Source organism: Drosophila gunungcola, unplaced genomic scaffold (genome assembly GCF_025200985.1).
Source record: "Drosophila gunungcola strain Sukarami unplaced genomic scaffold, Dgunungcola_SK_2 000001F, whole genome shotgun sequence".
In the NCBI taxonomy this organism is placed as follows: domain Eukaryota; kingdom Metazoa; phylum Arthropoda; class Insecta; order Diptera; family Drosophilidae; genus Drosophila; species Drosophila gunungcola.
In genome coordinates, this window is record NW_026453197.1 from 12,985,543 (window position 1) to 13,011,066 (window position 25,524).

The 25,524-nt window shown below is 39.1% G+C and overlaps 2 protein-coding genes across 2 annotated transcripts in view; both read left to right on the forward strand.

Moving 5' to 3' along the window:
- The window catches only part of LOC128261441 (uncharacterized), a 46,952-nt gene extending 24,643 nt beyond the window's left edge, over window positions 1-22,309 (forward strand). The window contains 4 exon segments of the mRNA XM_052995141.1: window positions 19,175-19,523; window positions 19,525-19,779; window positions 20,332-21,138; window positions 21,507-22,309. Coding sequence (XP_052851101.1) covers window positions 19,338-19,523; window positions 19,525-19,779; window positions 20,332-21,138; window positions 21,507-22,031 — 1,773 coding nt within the window. The 5' untranslated portion in view covers window positions 19,175-19,337 and the 3' untranslated portion in view covers window positions 22,032-22,309.
- A 1,797-nt stretch (window positions 22,310-24,106) lies between these two features.
- Window positions 24,107-25,503, forward strand: LOC128261442 (uncharacterized). Its single transcript, XM_052995143.1, has 2 exons — window positions 24,107-24,264; window positions 24,327-25,503. The coding sequence occupies exons 1-2, from the start codon at window positions 24,187-24,189 to the stop codon at window positions 24,885-24,887; spliced, it is 639 nt and encodes a 212-aa protein (XP_052851103.1). The 5' UTR covers window positions 24,107-24,186; the 3' UTR covers window positions 24,888-25,503.
- The last annotated feature ends 21 nt before the right edge of the window (window positions 25,504-25,524 follow it).

The following is a 25,524-nucleotide window of genomic DNA, read 5'->3' on the forward strand; positions in this document are numbered from 1 at the left end:
ATCCAAACGACAAAAGCTGGAGTGCCAATCTGGCCGCTCTAATCAGCAAGCAAATTTGCTGACATGTCGAGCAAAACGGGCCAAAAACTCTGAGTGCTGGAAGAGCACAAATATCCGACACAAAAGTGGCAAACAAGCCGCTTTTGTGGCCGGTTACTGCCAATTGCTTGCTAAGTCAAGTTTGGCTGGAATGGAATCGTTTTTCGCAGACTGAAAATGAAGTCATTTATGTCTTCTTCAATATGGTTTTTTAAAGTAAATGAACTTTCCATTTATTTTTTCACTTAATTGTATTTATTTCCTGAATATATTTTAATGAGAATCATTTTTATTATAACATTAAATGTTGGAAACTATTAAATTTGTAAATACCAGTAGCTGTTTAAAAATACCTTAGAAGTTTGTACCCGCTTATATTGTTAGCTCCATGATCAAATATCAATCGCATTATGTCAGCTTCTGTCTTACGTTTTAAGGCGACACATTTCACTGGCTGGAGAACAAAGCACTCAAAGCTCTTTGCATTTGCCAACTTGAGATACTCACGCATCCGTAGTAAACTTTTGGATCCCTTGCCCCCACTGAACCCCTTCGGCTTTTAGCTGTAAAATATAATCTGGATGCACTTTTGACTCGGCCAATGCTCCATATAAGTGGAGTCTCACTTCCGTTGTCGTTGTCGACTGACTGTGTTGCTCAGTCATTTAGGTGGGGTTGCCTCCTCAAGCCAAGCCAAGCCAAGCCAAACCCTTTCCCCGCCGGCATCACCTTTCTTGGCACCTGTTACTACTACCTCTTTTCTCCACTCCCAGCTGGTTGTTACTGGTAGCCCCATTTCCCGACCACTGCGACTGCATTAGAAGCCAAGCGGTTGAACAACAATAACCAGCAGACGAAACCGTTGCTTCCATGTCGCTTGACTTTTTGGACTTGGCCTTAAAAAACATATTCAACTTAGCCAACTTGTTGCGCAACAGCCACAGAAGTGGCAAAACAGTGGGAAGATACACTCGGAAATTACGCTAAAAGCAGAACATAAATTAATTGATTATTTGTTTGGTTTGGTTGATTATGTTATCTCAGCTTTAGTTTGAAGAAAATTTTACTCACTTTAAATATTAACTCATAAATTTTTTTTTTAATTTATTTTAACAACATGAAATTAGCCGACCATCCAGGTATTTTAAATAATCCAAAGCTAACAACACATTTGTATTATTATTTTGTTGCTACAAAAAATTGTACTTGGTGTGCTAAATCTTTTAAGTTGCATACCAAATAGTTACTAATGTACACAGTTGTTAAACTGTTTTTTGTATACTCGACTGGGAACGCCTCTTTCCAGTTAATTAGCTAAAGTCAAATTCTGTCGACCTATGTAATTAGCTACTTAAATTATATATGCACGCTCTTAAAAGATTACGCTCTATTAAATTTCGATTCTTAAGCGCTAAGAAATTTCTAAAGACATCTTAAACGTGTTCGTTCATTTTTAGAACCATTAATTAATTGCTTTAAAGATGTTGAACAGCATATTTTTTCTTTAGTGTAAATATAAAGATTACGCACTAAGGAAGCCACCGATTTTTGAAGGAGAAACTCTTAAGTGAGTGCAACGAGTTTGTTTTCTTTGTTGTGGCTGTTGCCGGTTGTTATTCTTACGCTTTTTATTGTCAGTCGGACAACAAACGGGGAGCAGAGAAAAGCAGCTGTTGCTGTTGCTGTAGCTTTTGCTGCTTTTGGCCCGATTTGCCGGCTGAATGTTGCCTGTTGCACTTGTTTTGGCCCGCTTGTTCTCGTTCTGCTTCTGCTTCTGGTTTGGATTCGGCTTTGGTTTCTGGTTGGATGCGTTCCACTGGTTTGGCCAGCGCTTTAGTTTGCTTTTGCTGAATGCAAATATTTCGTATATTGTTTTGACACATTTACCAAGATTATTCTTTATGGAAAATATAGCGGAAATGTGAACAAAAGTTTGATTTATGACTGGCCTCCTTGTTGATACGCAATAAATTGAAACAGCTTTCGTAAATAAATAAATATTGTGTAACAGACAACGGCATGATAAAGTGATTTTCCCGCTTTTTCTTCTTTTGTAAACCAAGTCTGGTCTCGTTCTTCGTTCCCAAAAAGAAGCAATTGTGAGTTGAATGAACTGACCGCAAAACAACCAAAATAATAAGCCAAAAGCAGCTGCCCCACAACAACAATAAAATGCCCGCAAAGTTCACAGTTGGCCAAGAAAACTAAAAAAGGGTGAGATACCAAAAAAAAAAGAGGCAAAAGGCAAGACAAAAACTTCAGAGCCGTGATTGTGACTTGATCTGCCTGAGAACATAACGAATACTGGGTGAATATTGCACGTAATTCCATCAGTTAACCACTGATTGACCCATTTTGCAATTCCCAAATCATATGAATCGATATGTTGCAAACTATTTTCGAACATATTTTATGGGATCAAATTAACAGACTTCAACCGCTTGTTTGTGCGTTTTTGTTTACGCAGTTGCCAAAACCCGCAGGTCGGAAATAAACCAAAGTGTACGAACAATAAATTGGTTTAATAACAGTCGTTATAGCCGGTCAGGCGCTTTGTTGGTTTGTTTTTAATTATTATTTCTGGCTGACGCAGAAATATGCAAACAAGATTTTTCCCTCTCATTTTTGGCTCGGCAATCTCTTTGCAAAACTTTTTAATTACGTAGTTTTGTGGCAGAGAATGGGCGTGGCAGGGAGTTATGGCTGCAATTTATATATTCATGTAGTTTAAGCCACAAAAGACAGAGCGAAGTTGCCCGGGGGAATCCTCTGGCCATCAAGTTTTTAGTGAAACATGTACAAATATTCGCCAGGAAATTCTTTTCCCTCCAACTGTGAATTACGAATATTCACCTAAATTAAAACAATGTTGAGTGAGGGGAAAAACGCATACGCATATCATCTCGCATTTCCGAGGAAAAATCGTAATAAGCTCGAACTCTTGCCGGTGCCAGAAAGTGTATCAAAACGGCAAAGAAATATATAAAGCAACACTTGCCACGATGTTTATTTTACTTTCGGTACGTGCCAAATGAAAATAAAACCCGAGCGCAGCAAATTTAATAAATATGAAATGAGTTTGTCATGCACACATACACACACACACACACCCCCACACACACACACACAAGCTGGTAAAACCCTTGCCCCAATTACAAGGATGTCGGGAATTCCATTCAGCATTTCCACAAGCCTGCATGCCTTCGATAACGTGCGCCGCAATGGCAAATACCTTTAAGCCAGTCCCAAAAACTCACACGGAGGCAGGACCTGCCTTGGCAAATAAACACGCACTTAGGGGCTCACAGGACTTTTATGGGTCCTTCGCTAGCCGCACACAGACTCGCCTTGTGTGGCCCCCACCATTTATAAATGTGCGACAAAATAAATGCTACTAAAATAAGGGATCACAAGTCACTATGCGTATCCTTGAGGCATTCAACAAATGCCAAACAAATCGATGCCCGGCGAGTGGGCTGAAATATGTGATTATAGGCGCATAAAACAGCCGCCCCAAGGCCGAATCCTGTGTCCACAGTTTCGGGGCCTCGCAGCGGAACTTGTTGAATAAATAGGGAAATGAACGGCAGACTGTCACACAATCTGCTGATTGCTACACAGGAATTCCTGTTGCCCGCATTCCATCGACCATCTACTACCATCTACCTTCAACCCCGAAAGCACTTACGATTGTGGAGCCTGTTGGCCAGGCTCGTTAATAGGTTCCCGGGGAGTCCTGTGTCCTGGGCCAGGCCAGGCCCACCGAATAATGTCCGAATAGTTGGATAATGACTATGATGATGACCGGAGCAGAAGAGGCGCTTTAATTGGCTGAAGATGAGAAAGCTCGCTGCAATTAAGTATATATATTTTATGAATACACTCTTCTTTAAAAGGTATATAATAGTAATAAAAACTGCAGTATAAGAGCGTGAAAGTAAAGTTTTAGCCTTTCAAAAATGTATCTTGTGAAAAATTTGATACCGAAAAGGTGTAACTTATTAACTATCTAAAGTAATGTGTGTGTTGAAAACAAATAGTTTTGGTTTAACCAACTAGTTGAAGGTGTTCTGTAACTTTATTTTGTTAGTTAAATAACTTAAAACAAATGCTATTATAATTTAATTTGTAATTCTACGAGATGTTCAGTGTGAATTTTACATCATATTTTGGGCTTTTCCTAGGCTTACAACATTTTTGATGAATTCCCCCAAGTGAGCAACCCCAGTTCACACAGCAGAGCAAACAAAACATTGGCAAACTCTTAGATGGGAGTAGTGGAATCTATACCATGAGAATGACAAGTGCATAATTTAGGCGAACAATAGTGGCCACTGTTTGCCATCTCAATTCACACGACGGGCAGACAACATTGTTACACATACCAGAGTATATTTTTTTTCCTCTACCTGTTTGTTTGCTTAACCTAATGGGCACATTCATTTTATTTCTCAGAATAAGGAAAGGAGAAACAAATATTTGCTTGTACTTGTATTATTTGCCTCTGAGAATTGTGTTATGCCTGGGCAGAAACTTTCAAAAAATATTCAGCAATAAATAAGATAGTTTAGGCAGTGTAATAGACTTTTTCTCCGAATGTCTGGAAAAGTTTCCCCCGTAAACTACTTCTCTTAGAGTTGGGGGGATTGTCCTTCTTATTTGCCTTCAATTGGGGGAGAAATTCGAAGAAAAGCAAAAACATGAAACACAGTTATGTATACGCCTAGTTGTTCGATGGCATGTCCTACGTTATTTGTTCTAAGCATCACCTATGTTGTTATGCAGCTAGTGTGTAGTCTGAGCACTTTGTTTTACTTTCGCTTTTCGTGTCTTGTGAAGCATTTGAAATGACCTTGCCATTCAACCGTACCGCCCGAGCCACCCCAATGCCATCTTACTCAATGCATCAATGCAACAGCCTCGTCTGCTTCATCAGTGTTAACCCTCAAAAGCCCGCTGGCTGGCATTGTCCTTGCTGGCTTGTCTTTTGTTTTCTCTCGTTGGGGAGTAGGAAAAAATAAACCAATCTGGGGAAAATAAAGGGCTAGCAACAGAATACGGAATGCCTTGCATAAGATTTATAACATGCAGTGACAAATTCTTGAGATTTTAAGATATGTTTAATAATACTTAAATGACTGTTAAAAAAAACTTTGATTTCTATTAGAAGAACACAAAGCTCTAATAAAAATTATAAAATAAGATTGGCTTTGAAAAACATTAAGTTATTTTAAATACTGAGGCTTTTATCCAAAATCCTGCTATAAAAATATAAATAAATCAGAGATTTTTATTTGATAGAAATTTTTAGGATACTTAAATTGTCTTCATGGATAAGAAATCTCACCAGCTCTTTTGCTAACTTGTGAAAAATTTCGAAAAGGAGAAGGTGAAATAGAAAAAGGATGGTGTTGCACAATAAAGTGTGCATTCGGTCGATGGCACTCTTATGGGTTCGGTGGCTTTTTGTTCACGATATTTATCACGTTCCTTGTCCTTTCGTTTCGCCTTTCCCCGCTGCATTTGCATCCCAATTGCTTTGGTCCCCGAGTATAACAAAAACTTGGCCCCCAAGCCAAAACAACAAAGGATACAAAAGTTCAGCCAAGTCCTCGAATTCCTTCGAAGAAGACAAGTTGCTAACGAAATTGCTTTGGCCAATTCCTCCCCACAAAAGCACTAGAGGCGTAGAAATGTTGTGCAATTTGTCTGTCGTAAGGCGACAAAGTATTAAATAACAGAAGGGCTGAGGAAGCCAAACGCATCCTTATTGTTTAGTTTGTAAGATGTATTCGGTTTCAAATATGATTAGAACACTGAATTGGCATTATTGACATTCATTTGTTGTCTTGGTAATATTTTGATTGTGTAAGCAGACGCCTCGGGGTCTCGGCTGTATAAATCACAGCCTTTTCTCAGTTCAACTCTTTGGGGGCTGAGATAAATCATAGCATCCTCAGACCACTGGAAGTGCTCCTTCATAAGCCTTCAGGCATTTTAGTCGAGTTCAAGACTAAAAGCAGCTTTTGTTATGCCAGCCTGCGAGAATGTTAAGATTAAATCAACAAAGTGCTGGGAATCATTTGCAAGTCAAGTCTTATATACGATTGGGCAAAAGCTGAGAATCTGATTTGTGATGGCGAGTGCCTATATCCTATTTGAGTTGTACTGAACAATGAACAGCACCCAAAAACCAAAACAGAACAAACAAAAACAATCAAGTTAAATGGTCCGAGAGGCGGACAATCCAAAATGTATGCTAGACTAGTGCTGGCTTCATTGCATTCACAAAGGGCTAATTTGCATGGGAGGATTTTCGCCAGGATACTGGAGTTAGGGAAGGTGTTTCTGCACTAAAGGAAAACCAGCTGTCACAACAATGCCGAAAGCCAACGAAAAGTCCTGGCCCGGTGAGCGTGGGTTGCATGATTTATTTCAAAAGTGCTTGTTTGTGGCAACTTGGCTAAAAAGGTGCGTTTCCTGGCACACAACCACAAGCATAACCAATATTTGTGCACAGTCTGACTTGTGACTCGACACAACAATCCGGTTTTCACAGGAGCTTTACAAATTTTCCGGTTATAAAAGTAACTGCAATTGATGCCGGAACGCTGCAATTTATTTGATTTAATATTTTCAAACTATTTAAACGCTTTCGCCCCTTTTTGCAAACATTTGAGACATTTCACGGTCGCTTCATTTCAGTTATTTTTATCCCATATTTTCATTATACACTTTTGACAATGCCTTTGACGATGTTTCCTGCCATCACAGCCCGCAGTGTTGGGTCCTGACACAATTAAATTCGTTTTTATTAAATTTATGTAAATTCTGCTTCGTCTGCTTGCAGGAATCTTTCCCTCGGCGAGGACTAACTGGAAGTAAATTGAAATTGTAAGTAGCCGAGAGCATTTTGCACATTTTCCGATTAATCCGCTGAAAACTGTAAATTATGCTGTCAGCGTCAGCAGCGGAAATGGGATTGGGAGTTAAAGCCGGCAGTGTAAGCCACGGGCTGGCAGGTCAGAGTTCAGCCACGTTGAACGATTTTTGCACTTGGTCAACGGGCCGTATGATTGATATTCGAAATGGTTTGCCGCTGCGGTTCGGCCTTCCGTTAATTTAATGCGCATCCAAGGTGTTAAATTGCCCGTAACCGCGCCCACAGCACAGAACACCCCGAGGCACACAAAATTTAAAACAATTACTGCCATTTGAAGATAGGAATTTAAGAGGTTGTCCTAATCCTTGCATCGTCCGAAAATTTCATAAAATTTGGACTCTTTGCATTGTCTCATTCTTAAGGCAAAGATTGAGCAATACCCTTGACATGATAGGACAAATGAAAACTAAACAATGGAATTTTCGACACAGGGATTGTTCCCTCATCATTTGCTTCGGATTTCCTGATAATTGGTGAGGTATTGTGCATCCAAGTGACGAAGTGATGAACAGGAAAACTGATTGGCGAGATTTCAAAGTCCATTAAAGGACGCCTGAAATGATTGCCGATGCATAACAAAGGCAAAGGCAATCATTAAAGCTATGTCTTACAACTTGTAATTAAAAATGGTTAGCACAATGCTAAAACAAAATTGATTTAATTAATTTAGATAAAATCTCAATATTCCCTCTGGCTTTGTTCAATTAGTTATTGTTATTGCACGTAAGAACGGTACAACGGACTGGTTTAATTAAGTCTCTAACAACATTTTCAATTTCCAGCAGCTATGCTGCTCTAACTATTCAGCAAATGCAATTTACTTCCCCTGCTCCCTCTTGTTATTACACATACGTCATGTGGTACGCAAGGAATAGCGAATAACTCACTTATTTAGCAAAGTGCAAAAACAGTACGTTTTTGGGGCTTGGTCTTTTAACCTTGCCACGTGGCAAACGATGGCTTCAATTTGGTTGGCAAAACTAGGGGAATATGTACAGAGGGAAAGCGCTTGAATTATGCAATTCGATCAGCTGGCAAACGTTCTATTTTCGACATTGAAATGTAGCATGTGGCTAAAATTGAATTAATGCGCAGGAAGCGCTTCAATCCAAAGCTAAGAGCTGGAGGACCAATTTATACGACACATGTTGTGCTGTTGCCCCAACTTCCCATTCGCCTTTAGTTTAATTGTAAAAGTTTAAATTTTTCATTGGGTCCCAGAGCTTTCTACACCGAATCTCCTTTATTTAGAGTGGAAATGACACGGCGGAGGCTGTGCCAACTCATTTGGTGTCTGGTGGTGCAAAACTCTCGCCATCCGCTTCCGACAATCGTGGGAAATAAATTTTTAAATCTGCCTGGGAAGAGGGAGATGTCCGCGGCAAAACATAAAAGCACTTGCTTTACCATGTAACAACCATCCGAAGTTTAGACAGGATAAAACTGCGGTCGTACGAACAGTAATAAAACCACGAGAGATTTATTATAGAGTTTTAGGTTTGCAGGCCTAAGAGAAAGGCTTTTAGTTTAAATTTATATTTTTTAAATGGTTACAGTTAGTACATGCTTTATAATTGATAAATGTTATTTTCTTGTATATTCAATTAAATCACTCCTATCTGGTTTGTATTTTATTTTTATTTGCAATTTTTGTTACTTTCCATTTGATCAGCATTTTAAATTATTTCAAACTTAGATGTAATACATTTTAATGAAAGTGAAACAGTTTAAAAAGTATGAAATTTATCCAATTAAATTCAAATAAATGATTAAGCTGTAACAAATTGTCTAAAATTAAAAGAATTATTTAGAGGGCCTTGCTTAGCCATTAGTTTTATTAATTCATATCCGGTTTCAAGTTTTTTTATTCGCAACAAAATAAAACCATTATGTGCCCATTTTAATTCAAATATTTATTATAATATAGTTATTATGCCATTCAAATGATTTACCTTTAATTCTTAAATGCATAATACACATTTTGCTACGCTTTTCTTATAAGATGATAGTATTTGAGGTAATGAGAAGTATTTCCTAGTCGAATCCCTGCCGCACACACTCAGACTTGTTGAATCCACTTCAGGGCGCGGCTGAGAGTGTAAAAACAGCAGAGGCAGTCGCATTTACGGCCCAGTGTCCCAGCTGAAGGTAAAACGTGCGAAGGACACTTGAGCCTAGGAGAAGGGGGAGGGGGTGGACTTGGTTTTGGCCGCATGGAAGCCCTGACAAAAAGTAACAGATTGGCCGCAGACTCCACAGCCGAGGCTGTGTACAGGGTACAAGGCTAAACTAAGAGAGGGCCACGTAGAGCTGCATATTTAATCCTGTTGATTTTTATTTGTTTCCGTGTTGCCTCGTGCTCGACTATTTTTCATGGCTCTCTGACTGCCTAACGATTCTGCATGCTATATTGTGGCCCACCTGCCTACTGACCTTGCACGTGTCCTTGAAGGCAAATCCTGAGGTAGATGGCTTAATTTTCCCTTTCTGAAGATAGACTAATATTTGTATTCAGCTCCCCGATGTCACTTTTTAATATGCAAGTGCCGCTTTTCAGGAGCTTTGAAAGGAGAGGAATGACATTTTGATTTGCATAACCTTTGAAGGCTTGCAAAGTATGTAATTATAGTACCCATAAATAGTCAGATCCTGACACAGTTAAGCAATAACTGTATTAAACGGACCCCTAAGGTGAACGGGAAACATACGATTCCATTTTGGCTAAATTCCCAAGCTCACAACTCTCGATGCAGCCGTTAACTAGAATTTATTTAACTGGCACCCAGAATTAATGAGTTCAGCGGAGATCCCATCACAGTTCGCTGCGTTTGTTAGATTTTTCAAGGTTCGCTAAAAAAAAACAACTGAATCGGAATGGAGTCACACAATTTCGATTTCCATTTCAATGCGGGCTCGCTGCATAAATCAAGCGCTTCCACCCCAAACTGAAATTCAAATGTCAGCTCATTAAACGCCAAGTTTGACTAGCTAACAGCGGAAGTTGCTGTGGTCCAAAAGCCAATAGAAATTAGACTAGGTATAAACAGCCAGAAAAACGTGTAAGCCTCAGCGGGGCAAACACGTCGCCAATTACAGCGCGTGCCTTCAATCAATCAAGCCATCAAACAATGATGCCAGCGGTCAGTTATTGGAGGCACGATCGATTGTGACTGATTCACTTGCCACCCGGAGTGCGTTGTGAAAGTTGCCTGCATGTCGGTGGAGCTGTAAGTGGTTCAAACTAATAGCAGTTGGCTTTAATGAGCTCTCCGAGATGACGGCGGTTACGAAATTTAAATTAGACTGGCGGATGGTAAATTTATTACGCGCAGGAAAAGGAATTCGCTAATAAAACGATTTACGATATGAGACCACATAAATACATTAAGTAAAAGTTAAACATATGTTTAATAATATATTATAAAGAGCTTGTGTTTATATATTTTTCTTACAAGCAGTAAAATGTTTTTTTTTTTGTCATAAAACATTATGATTTTGGTCCACTCTAAATGAAAGTTTTTGTATGGTCCAATAAAAATTTAAGATACAACCATGTTTATTAATGTAAGAAGATTTAATACTAAAGCTATTAAAGCTATTTAAGCTAATTTGTTAATTAGTTTATTAATTAGAAAGTTGTAAGATATATTGTATATTCATACAATTATAACGAAAGTAAATTTAAGCAATTAAATCATTTGAAACCTATTTTAGAGTTTCTAACCATGCAGATACATTTTAGCACTCTTGTCCAAGCTTCCACTTTCCTTTGAGAACATTAAGACACTCGTCAGCTGAAAAGTGTAGCACTAATCCTAAGTGGCTTAGTGGGCGTGGCGCTCAGAGTGGCTGCTTAAAGGCCTGAAGTTGAGTAAAATATAGGCATTAACTTGGCTCGGCTCTCGGAGCTTTGCCAAAAGCGCAGTGAGCCGCAAACTTGAACGGCAATCCGCTTCCGCAGCCACCTTCGGCATGAGGATAACTTGCTTATTAAGTTGGCCATCTAACCGCAGCCAGGAGATCGGAAATGACACTGGGGACGAAGATGAAGGTGAGCCAGCTGGCCACAAGGAATACGGATGGCATCCAAGGTCATTATCCGCTTCTTCGACGACTGCCTCATCATCAAGTTAATCAAAATGCCATTGGTAGAGCCAAACTGTAGGCAGAAGGCAAAAAAAAAAAAATTAGCTTGAAAATTGTTATAGCATTTTGTGGTTCCTCTCACCGCAGAACCAAATCGGCTTAAAAACACGCTGAAGAATTCCCTTTCATGTCGACGCGTCTTCATGCTTTTTCTTTCATTACTCCGCACTTGTTTTCATTTACTTGCTTTTTGATGGTACGAACGTTTCTGCAGCTATAGCTGCCCAAGCTCACTCACTGGAATTCTAAAGTTACTTGACCGCAACAAAGCGTTAAATTGTGCCGAGTTGTTTTCACCACTTATTTATATCAAATTTGTTCTTAATCAGCTGAAAGCGTAGCCAACTTTGCCCGCCCCATGACGAGCAGTTTATTTTTGAGCTACAATTGAGTCCATAGTCACCTTTGAGGGAGCATATTTTGAGTCTTTATGGGGGAACTCACTGTTCATAATGAACAGCACCATAAAAGGATTTCATTGAAATGAGTAGCGTAAAAAGTTTGCTGAATGGAAAGTGTTTAGTCACCTAAATTAGACACTTCCCGGGAATGGCTAAATTAGTGGGTTATTATCCTTTGGAAGGGATTCAGGACTATATAAGGATTTATAATTAAATTAAAGTGCTGCATTTATTCCAATTTCTCTAATATGCCAAGTAGTTCTAATTTGTTTCTGGCCCTGAATAGAATTATATAACATTTTTGTAATTTCATAAATAATACATTTACTTTTAAAGACACTTTAAAGTGTGCAATAAAATAGGAACTTTTGCATTCGTAATAAGTCCATAGGACTTCCGCATTAAAAAAATATTGTTAGTTATATATTGCATACTTTAAGACTTTTAAAATTGATTTCAAAAACCTAGTGATTTCTCAAGATATATTTTGATATTCTGAATTATTCTGAATTGATACAAATTTCTCTAATATGCCAAGTACTTCTTATTCAAATCAGACAATTTTCAACCATTCTGGGCCTGATTACACTTGAATTGCTATGGAGAAGTGGGCTAATTAATGTTTGTGCCGCACAAAGGCTTCAATTGCTTAGCATGCCAGGCGCGTTATCCTCGTTGCTGATATCCTTTGACCATCAGAAGCAGATTGTTGAGCCAGGCGGCTGGAGTAAACATTCTGCCAGCATAACAATAACAGGTCGAGGGACCTGCTCCATCGCAGGATACGTGCGTGGCATGCCACTCGAGGCGCCATCCACCTGATTCCAGGATGCGGTATTACGTGCCGGACAGTCTCAATTGCTCTCCTCTCGCCACGCCCATAATCCTTTTGCACGCCCCCTCCCCCCCCCCCCCCCCCCCCCAAGTAGTCTATGGAAAATTAAGAAATGCTCACTGCTCAAGTGTCACTTGCCTTGAACATCTTGCCTTGCTTGTGGCTCGGAAAAGTATCTAAGATGAGGAGGTGAGAGATAGTGGAAAGAAACTAGGTCAACTGGTCGTTTTCCGCCCCCCTTGGGAAATCTTCTCTAGGCTGTTGAAAAATACAAAGCACTAAGCTTTTATGAAGCAATTAAGCCCGGTTAATAAAATCAACCTTTTGCTGACGACAAAACAAAAATGGACTGGAGTGAGCGAAATGGGTATCCGTTCCCCGCAATTAGCCTTGAGTGTGCTGCATAATGTATGTGTCCAATGAACTGCCAAAGGACTAATAGGCATAGACAATGAACACGGATGATCCGAAGTGGCAGGGTAGGTCTGAATCGGGTGGAAACAATAAACACACTTCACAGAAAACCAAAAGTACTTTCAGAAAAATACACTTAAATTAGTTAAGCTTACACTTAAATTATAATGTATTACACTAGGAAAAAATCCCTACACATAAATAAACGATCTGTGAGTATAAATATCTCCAAGATCACCTAACCACTTAAAAGCTTTCAAAGAAAATTTGCCTCTAAAAATTAAATATGCAAATAAATTCACAATTAACTTCAAACTGAAGTAACAATTCATTAAAACATTTTCTAAAATAAACCTATAAGGGCTTTTATGTTATAACTCTTTTATCTACACTGTTAAGTATTTGCTTGTTTATAAAAAAAATTAACACTTTTTTGTTTCACTCAAAAAAATATTTAAATTCTTAATTTATAAACACATAGTTACAAATTTATTTTATATACACGTTAGTTTTCTTGTCAAAAAAATATAAAAGTAATCTTTTGTAGCTCAGCGTCAGGTTTCAGGGGTCTGCGCCTAATTGAGAATAAATATTTTATTGGTGAACCATAACAATACAGATACCCGAGAGATGCGAAAGGAATATTTACGTGAGCCAACTTGCAAGCGTTGGCGGAAGCCAGCCAGTATGAATTTAATGGCATCGGAGATAGGAGACTTCCATTCGGGCGGGCAGAAAGCGGAGAAAGTGATAGCCTAGACCCACATAGTGCACAGACATCAAAAGTCAATCAATGTAATGTCAAAGCTACGTGGCCATCTGCCCAGTTCGGAGTCGCCAATCAACCAAAGAAGGCGGCGTGAATGGAAGAAGCCAGAGACGGAGAACTATGCCCGCGGGGGATGTTCCCGGGGTGGAGCACAGCTTGACAGGAATATATTGCACTCGCCACCCAGTTGGATACCTCTACCTGCCATACCTTCACCTGACCACGCCCACCCAGAAAATGGTTGCAACTTTACAGCTTTAAGCCAACTCACGGACCACGGACCACGGACCAACCCAACCCAGACCACTTTGCAAATAAATGTATGTACGTGCCGGCATATGTCGATCGGGGACCCATTGTTCTGCACAAAAGACTGCAAAACAATCAGTGGAAAGTAAAAGCAAATAGCACAACAACAAATATTAAAGTGCACCAAAAGAATCCCGTTTTTCGCTAAAACATGTATTGGTTTATGGAAATTGTTGGTTTCATTTGGCTGTGTGGCTTTTGAGAAAACTGGGAAATGATTTAAAGAGAGTCAATGCTTATTTAATGGTTACATAGGCATCGATTTTCTTATAATCAATTCAGTGCATAAGAATCATTCTGAAGGCAGTTCGATCGTTAGACAAAGCTTAGACCTAGTTTAGGGTTATGAAACCCATTAAATAATTTAAATTTTTAGAGCTCATTAAATCAAAACCTCTTCTTATCTGTAACTAGTTTAATTTTTAAAACATATTAGTTCAATAACTTATTTTAAGTGTAACCGTTAAGCTTATTTTATTAAATACTCTAATAAGTCTTTAATTAGGCATTCCTTAAGCTTTTTGTTTTTCAGCTTCGTTGTTATTAAAATTGAATTAAAATGCCATAAAAAGCAACAGCTGGTCAAATAGCAAACTGACAAACTGAAAAGTGAGACGAGATTATGATAGAGGCAAACTGAGGGTCCTGATAAATCGCAGGCTTTAGTTAATCTGGTGGGCAACTATCCAGCAGTGAGATGCCCTAACATTATTACGGAGAAAGCTTACAGTCGTTTAACTTTGACATCGCGTCGCTTCATTTAGCACACACTATGGCACTGATGTCGGGGTATTGGCTATCCTAAAAAAGTAAGAGTTATATCTAATTATCTTTATAGAAATTTTTTAATTTTTAATTTGATTTAGTTGTTTTCTTACAACCTGAAAATGTTTGTATCATTATTTAAAGATTTAAAAATAATTTTGTTTAACACCTCACTGTTACCTAAATCTTTTTTTAAATGGATAAACTTTTCAACCAACTTAAAATTAAAATAACACAGCTTAAAGAAGGCTTTTAAGTTTAACCTTAACTACTATTGTGTAAAAGCTATTTAGGGCCACTTAAATTCTGCTTTACAAATTATAATTTAATGCAGTTACCTCAAATTAACCTGCTCCCTATGTATACATGTCCTAGAGTGCCGTGCAGGGTAATGCGAGCTGGAAGCCATTTAATTAATGCTGAGCATTAAGCGCGATTATGTGGAATAAATGAGGAAAAGTACACCGGTAATAGCGATTACCCTACAGGATGGGCCAATGGCTGAAACAATCTCACTTAATGGTCAATTGACTAAAAGCAGCTTTGCAAGTGTTAAATCGAACATGAATCGATGCACCTTGCAGCAGCTGCCAGTTTAAGCCTCCTTCAAACAACTTTGCGGAGCGTAGGAGGTCTGTTTGAAGTTGGCTAAATCGAATCAATTTTACCTACTCACGCATAATGTGAACAGCGGGCAAACAAACAAACAACAAAGTCAAACAAAACAGCGGCTAACAAGCAACATGTGGGACTTGAAAAATGTGTGCCACTCGCGGTAAATTATTCACAAATTGCGCTTCCTCTGAGACACGAATATGATAAGAGATAAGCAGACGAAGCGTTGATGCGTTCTGAGGGAAAAAGTGAGAGAAAAATGTGTGCCAAAAAAAAAAAGAATATAGAATGTAAACAAGCAACCCGCGAAAAACTTCAGATTGCAAATAATAAAGGGCGGAAAAAAGCACACAGGAAAATAATGCCAGTCATGCCGACATCCTCTGGTGCAGGTAACTCAAGAGAAATGAATGAAAGCAGCCAGGGTAAAAAAAGTAATGGAGGAGGCGAGGGGCAGAAAGGCAGCGAAATATGCTTTATTGATTGGATAAATATTTAATGCACTTTCGCGTTTCGCTGGAGAAACACTCTGGGGCCAGTGGGCAGGGGAAATTTGCGTGTAAAATGGCTTATTACGGTCACGTTTCATCTATAAAAGTGGAAAGTTTCCCCGGTATCCTGTCCACCTGTCCCAGACCCCGAAAATTCACAGATAGTTATTTCAAGAAAGAAAACACAATAACACAATTCCAGGCAAATGGCTCGGAATTTATTGAAGCCCATGCCAGGAAGTAGCGCAGAAGACCCTCAATTTCTCGCACAAAGTCAACTTCAGTGGCATGTGAATTATCTGCTAAAGTTCGAGGGCAACTGTGTATGAAAATACACCTGCAAATTTTTGGATAATTTATACACCTGAAGATTAAAAGCCTGGCGGTCTTGTATTTAATTTAATTAAAAACATGTAAAGCTATAAAATGATTAGCTACTCTTTTGGTTTACCACAGCTAATAATGATAATGATAATAAAAAATGTAACAAATGTAATTAAATCTAAAAAAAATGTAAAAAGTTTATCTGTAAATTTAATTAAATTTTCAATAGGAATTTTGTATAGAAAAAATATAAAATATGTAAACTAATATATAAATGCATTTTTTCAGTGGTGAAACATAGTTTGTAAACTTTTTTCCCTAGAGGCCCCGAATGAGCATAGTTTCCGTTAGCGAAACGAGGTGTTAACCTAATGAAGAGCCAATTTAGCAACTTGCTACTAGTTTCAAAGCAATATATAAGTCGTCTCCTTGCCTTGTTAACCCCATTGCCCCATTGCCCCAAAGAAACTGCAAAAAGGGGGGCATTATGTATGTGCTGAAGGGCTGCGATGACGTTTAACATCATTAAGAGTGTCCTTTCATGTTTTGGTGGTCTTGGTCAAGGCAAAACAAACAGTCGAAGAGCAGCCAGCCTTTCAGGGCCAAAAGCTGGTCAAGAGCCATGTATGTGTTTGTGGAATTTCCTGTCATGGGGGCTGGGTTGCGAGGGCTATTTACTTTCGCTGTCGTTGGAGCCACTTTATTTGTCTGTTTGCCGTTCAACTTGCCTTGCTACGCTGCTACGCACTGTGTAAAAACTGTGTAAAAATCACGTTCATCACATAAATACAGGGCCCGGCTACAATGAGCACGAAAAACGGACCCCAGCCGTAGGACTGGCATAATTAATTACCCCTTGGCCGCAAACATTCAACGGCCACTGTCTGGGCCACGAAACCCCCATGAATTTCTCAGGGCCCTCACATTTGGTCTACCCAAAATAGCCCAGTAGGATGCAAGGCCATGTCTATCTGGCATTCGCATTTTGCCAAAGGGGTCAGGTGTCCAGCTGGAACTGTCCGCTTGTGGATTCAATTTACCGGCCTTCTGTGGTAATCGAATATGACTGAGGACTAACATTGATTGCCATAATTGAATTTCAATGAAAAACCTCAACAATTCGATACATTCTAAAAATAGCTCGTGCAGAACAAGGATATTAAATTGCATGGCACTGTCAAAAAGGGAAAACTAAACATGATATGTGCATCAAGCAGTCATTTTATGTTATCTCTAATTGGTCTAGACTCTTCGAACGCTGATTAGATTGAAGTGTCAATGAAAGTAAAATTATACACCACTTAATTACCATTTCAAATCTTTCAGACAAAGAATTGGTCTATTAAAAAAGATTTAAATATTAAAAACTCAAAAAAAGCATATACATAGTATTTGTATTTATTAAGAGCTTTATACTCCTCGTAAGATGCATTTAATTTTATTATCGTTGTGTGTGCTTAAGCTATCCAACATTCAAGTTTCTAAATTTTCTTCTGTGCAATTTTATTGATTCAAATTCAATTTAGGCATAGCCATTGTCAAGTGAATTCTCTGCAAAGCCTTGTCGAAATGATGCCAGATGAGTCAAAAGCAGTTTCAATCGACCAGCTTCTTAATTAAGACAATTGGCAGATCAGTTGCCAAAAAAGTCAAAAATCGAATGTCGAAATGAGGAGTGAGTTTTGATGATTCCCATTACCTGAAAAGTCCAGAAGAGCCGCATTGGATTTTGCGAAATAAAATGTTAGCTTTGAGATTTCCCACTGACCATGTGCAATTGTCACAATTAAGTGTGATGAATGAGTCGGCAAATGGGGCTATTTGGTAACATTGAAGAGGATGCGACTGCAAATTGCATGTCTGGCATTTGGTTAATAGTTTTTCATTGCATGTTCTTGGCCAAACAGCATTCCTCATGCCAGTGGAAACGGAAGTTCTCAAGTCACACACACAGTTCCTCAACAGAAGTCGACCGATTCCGCATTCTGACTTTGTGGCTCTGTCTCCGCTGATGAATTGCACAAATTAAAGCTGAAAGATGTTTTAAATGAAAATGCTAAAAATGTGGGTCTTCCTCTGCATCTGTGGCTTTTGTTGTCTTTTTCTTTCTCTTTTTCTTTCTTTTTCCGTTTTCCTGACTTGCGTTCTTGTTTCTGTTCTTGGCCAAGATACGGAACAGATTATATGGATAATTTAAATTTGTCTGGGCTTTAGAAACGCAGCGAGTGGAACCTCTTCTGCGAATCTCATTTGAGTCTAAAGCACTGGAATGCACTTGAACTGGCTTAAACTGGCACTAAGTAGTTTAATTAGTAGTAGTGTAATTACATAATTGTTATCTTTAATCAAAACATTAATTGCTTATTCAGGGAAATCATTAGGCTCATTAAAATATTTGTTATTTCTCACTCCAATTTAATGCTGTTTTTCGTTTACACATTTTGCAAGTTCAGTTGTAAATATAAATTACATCATCCTATCAGTCCGCCCAGCTAATCAGTTTATTATCAGAAAACGCCACAATTGCAATAAGCTCATAAATTTTCGGCCTTACGTCAGCGCCCTCAAAACAGAGAAAACTAATAAAAGGATTCCCGACTCTTATCTGCGAAACCAAACCAGAGGTTACAGAATTTTACGGTCAGTTTCGCATTTAGCTTTATTTCAAATCAAAATGCGTACGTAAAACACTAAATATGATTGCTTAAAGGAGTGCAAAGTGGGCGGCATGAATATAATTTCCCGAATTTAATTTTAATGATAGCTTTATGTAATTCATTTTATGCATAATGCCATTTTCTGTTCTGCTCGCTGCGTGACATTGTAATGGAATTTGCATTGTGGCACGTGTCGCATCTGGGCCCACTGGGCGAATGCGTAATTTAAGTTTTTAACAAAGGATTGTTGAAAACATTTTTCCCCTTGAAATCTAGGAAAATTATTCAACTGCAAATGAGTAAATCGCCTACTGGACAATAAAGTGCTTAAGAAATCACTCAAAAAGGCTTTAGTTAAGTAAATATGTGCAGGAAATTTCCTCTTCCATTAGTTGCTGTTTTTCTTTTCGCCCCAGGGGTAAATATTGACTATTAATAAAACACTTCTGCTTCCGTATCCTTGCAGGCAACACGTTCTCGAGTCCGGGCCACTGCACATTTATTTGTCGAGGAGCAGCCGTGTTTTGCATGCTGGCCGGGCAGATAGCCCCGGCGTGAGCACACATCGGGCGGGCAAGGATATAGCCGCTGCTGCGGACACATCGTATACCTATATATAACTCGGCCAAATGTATGCCGGCCGGGCCACACAATTTGCCAAAACCATAAGCAGCATGGCGTGCAGCATACAGAAGCAATCTCCTCAGGCTCCGCAATCGGTTGATCCTGGCACTGTCGGAACAGAGCCACTGGGTCGAGGATTAGGTGGTTGTGGTAGTGGTGGTGGTGGTGGCCCCAGTGGAGCCGGCACCGTTACCCTCCACGCCGAAAACCACCAAGACCGCCCAGCCGAGGGGCTCCCTGCCGACGGATGTCAACCAGCCACCGCTGGAATTCCAATGGCCACCGCCCGTGCCCGTTTCGATACACACCAGCAACTTGCGCCTGAACATGATGAACCAGGACCCCAAGGACCTCCACACGGCCAGGGCCATTATCGAGGAGCTGCGCTCCAAGGTGCGATTCCAGACGGAGCACATCATGAAGTGGCGCAAGGCGTATGCCATGCAGGTGATTAGCCAAAGACTAATGAGGGTTTTCACCAGCTCACAAGAAAAATTGTTATAAAGAACTTAGGTTTTTAATTAATCATTTTTGAGGCAAACATATATTTTGTGAAATTTCCATTTAAGAAATTTCCATTTATTTTGCAAGCTATCGTGAAAAGTGTAACTTTCCATTGTTAGATTTTACAGATTTTTTTTAAATTTTTATTATTAAATATTTCAATTCATTTTTAAAAAGACAACATTTTTTTGATAAGCTTAAAGATGTTGCTTACTTCTTTTTGTTAAGCTTAAAATTTGTTTTTGATAAAAAAAAAACTTTCTTCTATTTTTAGATTAGTTATAATCTAAAATTATGTGATACTCGAAAATTAAGCATAGGTTGGCTATATTTTGTACCGTTAACTTCTTTTTACTACCGGTGTGACTAGCAAAAATATTTGGCCAGTTTATATGATTGAACATTTTAAAGTAATGCAATTTTTTTGCCCCCGGAATAACTAAAAACAATTAAATATCCTTTTAAAAATTGTTTAAAATTTTAATTTCCCCCCAGGTCCAGCAGCACTACCGATACCAGAAGGAGAAGTCGGACCAGATGAACTCGCTCACCTCACAGCTCCTGCTATTGGAATCCCGACTGAAGCGGAAGCAGAAGCAAATAGCCAGCCTGCTGAACCACCGGGAATTGACTATCCAGCGCCAGCAGAAGATCATCGACACGTTGTCCTCTCGTCTGGTGGATCACGGATTGGAGACCATAGAGGCTAGCTACGCCAATGAGTTGGACTCCCTGAACGACTCCGATTCGGCGGTGGTGCTGGAGGACATCGATTCGGACAGCCCGATGACCTTGGGCACGCGGCGGAAGAGCAGTGGGGCGGGGGGATTGGGTGGCGGTGTGCTGGGCAGTGATGGCATCACCATAGTGCGCTCCATATCCGATGCGATCGAAACGAATCACAACAAGTACGGAGCGGCCAGGCGGAACAACTGCTTCCTGCGGCGTCCGGACATCCTGGAAACGGTTTACTCTGTCGAGGAGGATCCCGAACCCACCACGGACCTGGCCGAGAAGCGGGACAAGTTTAAGAATCGCTCGGACAAGGCGCTCAGCTCCAGCTCGACCGAGGGTCAGATAGATGCCGCCAGTCCCTCGGCCGTCGACAAAGCCAAAGAGTCATCGCCCGTCGATGGTGGCGGTCCCAGCATTCCGCGACGCCAACTGGGAGCCCTCAAGCGATCGCCCAGCCACGATTCACCCTGCACCACGCTCAGTGTTAAGGTTCCCCAGCTGCAGCCACCATCTCCTCCACCACCAACGGCATCTCAACCGCCGGAACCGCTCAATGGAAAAAATCAGGTAATAAAAATAAAGTTTAAGTTTGCGAAGCTCTTTAATATTACGTGCGTCACTTAGAAAGAAAAGTTTTTTATTGGCGCTGATTTGCATAGATAAAATAAATATTTTAAATCCTTAAAAAACGGAAAAAAACCACAACTAAATTCTTTATTTTTATTGCTCAAAACTGGGAATGTCTTAACTCTTTGAACTCGTCATCACAATTTTAATCTACTGGCTAAACATTTTTAAATTAGACCAATTTTTGCATGAATTCATGATGTAAACGTTGGTGTAAGATTCAACGTTTTGCCAATAATAATTTCTCTAAATCAATTAGGGAAATTATATTAAATTTTATTTTATTAAATTTAAACTTCTATTTTTAGGTCACCAACTACAATCGGGTTATGCTGAACCATCGGTCAGTGACGAAACCGAAGGACGTGAAGTACAAGCGCATCAACAAGGCGAAGTCAAAGAGTCTGGAGGAGTTGCGGGGGCGTCTCAAGAACCTGGTGGAGCGGGCACCTGGCCTGGATGGCGGCTATTCCGGCGGCATGATGCCGCAGACGGCGCAGTCGTATGCGTGACATTTGCAGCGGTCGGACGAGGGAGACTCCCAGAAGAGGTCAACGGCGCAGGAGGAGGTGGAGGTGGAGGTGGAGGAGGGGGAGGTGAAAGGTCAGCCGGAGGCGGAGGTTTCTCCGGCGACTACGGGTGTGGGAGCAGCTCGTCCTCGTCGAGAGAGTGCGGAGCCAACGACCTCGACTGCGGCCGCCCAGGAGCCGCAGGCTGGCAGACATGGCTTTCCCAAGAGGTCGTTGACCTTGCCGCGCATCCTGGTGCCCCGCCAGTCGACTGCGGGATTGGCCAGTTCCAGCGGCGGGGGCGGTGGGCGTGGCGGCTTCTAGCAATTAAAGAAATTTTTCATACGCAATTGTGATAAAAAGTAAAAAAAAAAGAAAACATTTCCTTCCTCTGTCTCTGTACTGTACTGTACTGTGTCTACTTCAGTTGCTTTAACATGATTCTCTTTTGTAACATTTGTTTCCTTGACAATTATCCTGTGCTTAGTTTTTGGTAAGCTTTGCATTTACTTAAGTTTAGTTTTAGTTTTACAAAACGGAACTGCATTTCGACTTAACATTACACATAATTTCACAAACAAATAAATAATTTTTTAAACTTGTTTCTGTCTATGATTTTTTCTTCACTTAACAAAAAGCGTATGAAAAATTTCGTCAACATGTGGTTGAAAACCGTAAGTCACATATTTTACATAAGAAACGGAAATCGTACTCGAGGACAATATTTCCAAAACCCGAAAGTTGAATGGTGAGTAGCTCCAGTCAGTCCCAGAATTGTTGGTGAAATATAGGCTAGAATGGATATTACAAAAATTTACTCAAGGTATTATTAAATAATAGTTAAGAACAAATACATAGTTTTAAGCAAAATGTTACTAGTATTATATTTTCCGCAACATTTAAGAGCTTCTCTCAGCTGTTCTACTATACACACATATTCAATTCTCTATTGATATTCAACCTAGCTGTAAGCTCTACTCCATGGACTGTCTTCTAGATAACAGAATTTACAATTGATCATAAATATATATGAGTATATTTTCATACTAACTATTACTAGCTATTTTTAAAATATTTAATAACTTTAATTAGCATAAGAAAAATAAAAAAACACATTTTATTTTTGCATTTTATGAAGATTATTTTGTAACTTGTTATCGACTATTGGGGTCTCAGCTACCCCAAAGTCCTAAATGTCAGATGTACCTTGAAAGCTCGTAAAATTATTGTAAAGATAAAAAACAAAAACCAAAATTAATATTAATATTAGAAAATGAGTTAGAATCCACTTTGGTGTGAACTTTGACAATGGCTGCTATCAGGTCTCAATTATGAAAATTATGAAAAATAAAAATGTTTGAAATCCAAATCAGTACAATGCTGCAACATAACAAAGCTATATACTCGGAAATACAAATATCAAGTAATATCAATGTGCAACTCGGTGTTTCAGTGGATGTCCTATAGCAACAATGTGTACCTATGTGTGTTACTTCAAAATGCAGATTTAAACTTTAAATGATTAAATTTCCAGAATCGTACTATAAGAATATTCATACGTAATGTTAAAAAATGCTATAGAAGCAGGTATAAGTAATTGGTAATTAAAACTTCTTGAATTCCTGAGTCAATTTGGACGTTAATTTAATTATTTTAAGCAGGTTGTGGCAAATGCATTTACAGTGTATTTGTTGACAATCGAGGGTAAAGCGTGTTATTCTGAACATAAGTGTAAAACAACTAAATTATAAGTATTTATTGCAGCTGTAAACAAAACTAAATTAATTAGTTGTAAGTTATTATATAAAGTAAATCGTGAAAAATATTTGTTTTCTTTCTTCAGAAGTAAATAACATTGATATCATAATACTCGATGATTTAATTTCATAACTAATTGATCAGCTAGATAGAAAAAGTCCCTTTTAATTAACAGGGCCCTTGAAATTTATATTTATATCTTTTTTCGCTTTTTGGTATTACACGGTTAAGAGATGAATTAAGAAATTTAATAAGAATCTTTAATTGTACAAATTATTAAAAAAAATTAAAGCCTCCGCATCTTATTCGTTTAAATTATAAGCCATTTTACATTTATCCTCATTTATTATACCGATTGTACCGATCGCGTCAAGCGGAATTACAGTAGCCGACAAATAACTTAAGTATATGTTAAGATGTGTAATTTAAAAATATAATTGTTAATGTTATACGTGTGTATGCAAATTGTACCTGCCATTCGGGCAAGACGGCATCTTTCTTCGAGTTAGCTTAATTAGGTAATCGTACACGAACGAACATTAATGGCCATTAATTTGCTCACTCTACGAAATTCGAATATACAATACTTGAGATATTTTCTACTTGCGCTTAATAAAACAAACGAAACCAAATCGCGGGCACCGATTGTCAGATTGTTTGGGCAGGGGTCTTTGCTCTGGGGGATCAGTCTCAGTCTCCATTGAGCAGCGATCACGGAAGCATGGCGAGATCAGAGCGCGGTTCGAGGCTCCTTATCGGCATCACTTGCTGGGTGCTGTTCTACGGTCTTATCTGTCTGGTGAGTGACTTCGAGTTGATTAGACAGCGCATTTATTGATTTTTTTCGATTGCCATTGCCAGGCTCTGGCTGATTCCGCCCAAATCCCAGAACGATATGCGGCTCTGACCGGACCCACAGTACAGGCGGTGGAGAGACTCTTCAATCAGGTGTTATACTCCACCATTGAGGATGCCCGCCAGAGACTTCCGCACCTGAATGCCAGTGAAACCATCGATAGGCAGTACTTCGAGGAACTGGACTTGATTGCGGGAAATGAAGACTACTACAGCACTGCCTACTACATCTTCGCCTGGATCAACAGCGATTTGATGTCCCACAAAACTCCGGATAAACTGCTCGTTGAAGTTTTGCCGGTCGAGAAGATTGCCATTCGCAATTTTTTCGGCAAGGTCAAGATACATCTGACCAAATATTTGCGCCAAAGTCGGCAGGAGAGGCCACAATTGGTCGCAAACATTACACGATGGTCCGCCGAAACAGAGGACAGTCTGATCATGACCTACCTGGAGTTCCCGCAAAACCTCCAGGGCCAACTTCCTGAGATCCATCTGATGGACTACACCAAGTTGGCCCAGGCTCTAATGCAGGGCTTGTCCAGGGGGATTTGGTCGACTTTATAGTAAAACTCTTAGGATGGCAGCCTAAATATTTAAGAACTCAACACAATATATTTAAAACAAGTTATTGAACAGAATAATACATTAAGACAATTCGATTTAAATTGCAAGAACTTTTATGTACTTTCTTTAGAAAAAGAAAACTTAAATAATTTGTTTATATTGTAGTTTTTAAGTTAAATTTTTTGCTTGTTTTTAAGTAATTAAACAAATACTTAAAGAATAAACAACCTATCTTTTGAATTCGTTTTACAAGTTTTTAGGTTTTACCAATGCTAATATGGAACTTCTGACAACGCAATGTTTTATAAAGCTATGAACCTAAGTTAATCTGTCTCATTAGTTTTCGTTTGATTCCGAACCACAATCAAAACTGAACACAATTAATTAAGATTATTATTGCAATTATACAATTATAGTTCTCTTTATGATATTTTTTTTGGGCTTAGTTTTATTTGTTTTACTATTGTACTATAAACTATTTTAATGTTTGAATTATCCTGCGGAGTTGTAAACTTGCGTAACATGCGGAAACTATCACCTTTGGGAAATAAAGATATAAACATGACCTAAGCAATATACGCCTATATAATTACAAAATATATGATTTCCTCCAAAATTGAAATATAAAATACTAAGG